At 32.9% G+C, this 4,525-nt stretch overlaps 1 protein-coding gene across 1 annotated transcript in view; it reads left to right on the forward strand.

Moving 5' to 3' along the window:
- The window catches only part of LOC104720252 (putative transcription elongation factor SPT5 homolog 1), a 10,219-nt gene continuing 8,184 nt past the window's right edge, over positions 2,491–4,525 (forward strand). The window contains exons 1-6 of the mRNA XM_010438191.2: positions 2,491–2,959; positions 3,256–3,488; positions 3,618–3,764; positions 3,887–4,048; positions 4,120–4,203; positions 4,404–4,474. Coding sequence (XP_010436493.1) covers positions 2,620–2,959; positions 3,256–3,488; positions 3,618–3,764; positions 3,887–4,048; positions 4,120–4,203; positions 4,404–4,474 — 1,037 coding nt within the window. The 5' untranslated portion in view covers positions 2,491–2,619. The remainder of the gene's footprint in view (positions 2,960–3,255; positions 3,489–3,617; positions 3,765–3,886; positions 4,049–4,119; positions 4,204–4,403; positions 4,475–4,525) is intronic.

Raw genomic sequence — 4,525 nt, forward strand, 5'->3', positions numbered from 1 at the left:
GAACAAAAAATAAAACAACCTAATATACATAAGAAAATACAAACAAACTTAACAACCTAAAATATACCCAATTTTAACTTCCGCGCGTAGCGCGGGCAACACACTAGTATATATATATGTGTCTGTGTGCGCACATCTGCACACATTAAAGAACATGAAGAGCAAAACAAAAAGTGATTTCAGACTTTTACAACCATTCTTAAGAATAATTTCTTTTGTTTTTGCCATAAGCCTTACCTTAGAAAATAATTTCATTGATGAATTTGATTGTGACTGTCTGAGAACGCATAATTTCATGGTTTATGCTAAACATCTGGAAAAAAGAAAAGTGAATAACATAGACTTTGAATTAATTAACCGAGAACAATGAAATAACTAATAACTGATATATTCATGCATGTAGCCAAAATACCTCTGTTATTTTGGTTATAGAATTTGGATTCTATCATCACAAGATATTCCTTTCGCTCCTACAAAGATACACACATTAGTTTTAAAAACCAAAACTCATATATAACTGAAACTATAGAGAAAAAATGTTGAAGTACTCACTGTATAAACGTTGAAACAGATAAAGATAAAAATTCATTTTTTTGATCGAGTGAAAGGTTTTCAGTTTTCTGATGATTGTGTGTTGAAAAACTGATATATATAGGGGTACAAAAAGATACGGATCGTAGACTTAGAAAAAGATCATGGGGCAGAAAAATGTGGAGGTTGATAACTTCTTTTTAGTGATTTATCCAAAAACATCTCGATACATTTTTACTTGCTATTTAAAAAAAGAAAATTTGTTAAGTTTTCCATGTGGCAAAATTTTGACTGGTCGTGTGACTTATGATTTATAAGATAAAGGATCACATGTAATGATTTGCAAACGGTTGGACCGCCCAAAATCGCTTAGATCCCAATTAGATATTTTAAACATGCGACGTTTCGCTTTCTCAAACGTTTGGACTGGAGAAAAATAGAAAATCAAAAGAAAAAATTGCTCAAATAACTTTTTCTTCTTGAATACTAAATAAGAAATTATGCATTAAATTGTATATTAAATCTTATTATTCTATTAAGATTAATACATTTGATGTTTAAATGTGATTTGTAAAATAGAAAAATTGAAGCGTAAAAACAAAAGTCAAGATCTCAAAATCCTAACTTTTAATTCGAATTCTCAAATTACATTTTGTAAAAATTTCCTATCAAAAGGTTACTCTAGTTTAAGGGTTTAATATATTGCAAGTTACCACCAATCCCTTCCAAGCGCCATTTTATAAGGTCTCCTCCCAGGTAATTTTTATGTTTTATCTTTCATTACTACACTATTTCATTTGATATAAATAATTAATAAGCTAAAAGATAGTGTTAAAATTGGAAATTTGATTCATTAAGGCCTGATTGGTGAAAACTTTTAAGACTTTAAAATCATTTAAAAGTCTTAAAAACATTTTATTTGCCAATCAAGCTTTAATGACTTTTTTATTTTTTAACGTTTCTACAGCCACTTTAATTTTTTATTTCTTTATTTCCCTTCTTTTTTTAAAGCTTCAAAATGACGCTGTAAAACTTTAAAGCCAACAAGTTGAAAAACTTTTTTTTCTTTCTCCATCATAATTAAAAACTCTATATAATGTTATATATATTTTTATACAAACCTTTTTTATAGATTAATTATCAATATTTTTTTCTCTTTCTTTTGATATCCACTTCTCTTCACAAATTTATTATTTTTATCATCACCTTTGTATTTTCTTATAATTGTGTTTTTAATAAAATTACAGTCACAGTTTTAAAAGTTTATTTTTTAACAATCAGATTTTAACAGTTAAAATATCTACAACCAAAGTCTCTACAGCCAAATTTTATACAGCCAAATTCTTACAGTCAAAATCTCTACAGCCACAAATAACAGTCGTTACCAATCGGGGCCTAAGTTGCATCGTAAATACAATATTACAAGTAATATAAAACAAAAATTTAAATCTTGACAAGTATAAAAATCAGAGGGAATATATATTAAATTTAATATCTGCAGGATTGTATTAAAAAAACAAGTAATATGTATACTCAACTTTTTTCCAATTTTTTCAAACTTTCTGAAAATAAAAGAATTGAAAAACGCACTTAAACACTAATAACACTAAAAACAAGAATTTGTGTAAGGCAAACAAATAATAATATTAAAATGTTTTGTGTAATTGCGTTATTTGATAAAAGACGTCTCACACTTGTATATTTATGTGTTTAGAAACCATTTATAATTTGCATGGTCCAACAGTAAATACCGCACTATTATGGCTTCACCATTCACGGCCTAAGGATGAAAGCATCATCTTAAATGTTGGTTTAAACTTTAAACCATTAAAACCGCGATTACAAACCATTCCGGTTCAGTTTTCTCTTAAGAAACCAAGAAAACAAATTTGGGGTTAACCAGTTAACCGTAATTGTAAACAATTCCGGTTAAAACCCAAAAAAATAAAACGACACCCTCTTCGAACAATCGCGAGATTTTCACTTCCCTCAGATTTCTAGGGTTCGCTCAAACAAACAAACAAACCAAGAGAAAGCAAATTTTGTAACTTACAGATTTGGGGATTTGACAGATCGGAACCCTAAACTATGCCTCGAAACAGGGACGAAGACGATGATGTTGACGAAGATTACGAAGGATTGGATTTAGAGGAAGAAGAGGAGGAAGAAGAAGAAGAGGAGAGAGGAAGAGGCGGCGGCGGCGGTTCTAGACGGAAGAGAGGAAGATCAAGTTTTATTGATGATTATGCGGAGGAGGATTCTCAGGAAGAAGATGATGATGATGATGATGAAGATTACGGTAGCCGTGGAGGCAAAGGAGGTGGAGCAGCTAGTAAGAGAAAGAAGCCTTCTGCTTCTATTTTCTTGGACAGAGAAGCTCACCAGGTTGATGATGAGGATGAAGAGGAAGAAGAAGATGGAGAAGACGGTAAGTACTCTTGATTTTGGATTCGAATTCGACCATTCTGCTAATGTTCTCTTTAGATCGATTGGTGAAGATTTGTGTTGCGCGAATCTGTGTTCTTTGATTTTTGTGATTGAGATTACAAAGAGAAGAGATTTTTTTTACTCTCAACGTTGAAGTCACCATTGATAAGAATTGACATGTTTTTAACAATTCGTCTTAAATGGTTACTCGTAGAACTACTTAAGCATCTATTATTATCGTCTTTTGGCTAGTCAGTGGAAATTTTAACTCCTTGGATTTTCTTTTGAAAATTGCAGACTTTATAGTGGATGCTGGAACAGACCTTCCGGATGAGCGTGGTGATAGACGGTATGAACGGAGGTTCCTTTCTCGTGATGAAAATGATGAGGATGTGGAAGATCTCGAGAGAAGAATTCAAGAGCGGTTCTCTAGGCATCATGACGAATATGATGAAGAAGCTACAGATGTAGAACAACAAGCGCTTTTGCCATCAGTTCGTGATCCAAAGTTGTGGATGGTGAAATGTGCGGTATGGTTTTACATAATTTGCGTTAGAAGTTATATATAAGTCTTGCTTCTTCTTCGTCATTACTTATTTAATATTCTTTTCTGTGATACTTGGAACTGACTCTCCCTGATTTTTGCGCTGCAATCTCAGATTGGCCGCGAAAGGGAGGTTGCTGTTTGTCTTATGCAAAAATTCATAGATCGAGGAGCAGATTTGCAGATCAGATCTGTTGTTGCCCTTGACCATCTTAAAAATTATATATATGTTGAAGCAGACAAGGAAGCACATGTGAAAGAGGTATTTAATAGTTTCTCTCTATGATATGGAATTTGAATTTCCGTGCCAGTGATAGTGTTCATTATTGTTGTGAATGGTGGGTGTAAAGACAGTATTTGCGCTATTTCGTTTACTTGTGTTAGGCAATCAAGGGCATGAGGAATATATATGCTAATCAGAAGATCTTACTTGTCCCCATAAGAGAAATGACGGATGTTCTTTCTGTTGAAAGCAAAGCAATTGATCTATCTCGGGATACGTGGGTTAGAATGAAAATTGGGACGTATAAAGGTGATCTTGCAAAGGTATGATCCACTTTCATGTGTTGTCATTGGTAAAAGTACCCACAGACTGCTAAAATGTAAGTCCTTCGCAGGTAGTTGATGTTGATAATGTGCGTCAGAGGGTCACAGTCAAGTTAATCCCAAGAATTGATCTGCAGGCACTAGCCAGTAAACTGGTATGGATTATGTCCATGCATAAGAAAGATGGTGCTCTTTGTGTTTGGTAAACATGTCTAATAGAGACATCGCTAAATTTTAATGTGTTACGAAAATCATGGCAACTGTCCTATTTTCCTTGCATGCTAAGGTTTTTGTAGTGTGCTCTATAAATATAACGATACAATAATTTGGTCATACTTTGCTTCACTAATTACAGGATGGAAGAGAAGTTTCAAAGAAAAAAGCCTTTGTTCCACCTCCACGGTTCATGAACATTGATGAAGCTAGGTACTCCGTTTAGATACTGTACGTTGTACTTTAATTTTATAAATCCTGTTA

Source organism: Camelina sativa, chromosome 2 (genome assembly GCF_000633955.1).
Source record: "Camelina sativa cultivar DH55 chromosome 2, Cs, whole genome shotgun sequence".
NCBI classification, from domain to species: domain Eukaryota; kingdom Viridiplantae; phylum Streptophyta; class Magnoliopsida; order Brassicales; family Brassicaceae; genus Camelina; species Camelina sativa.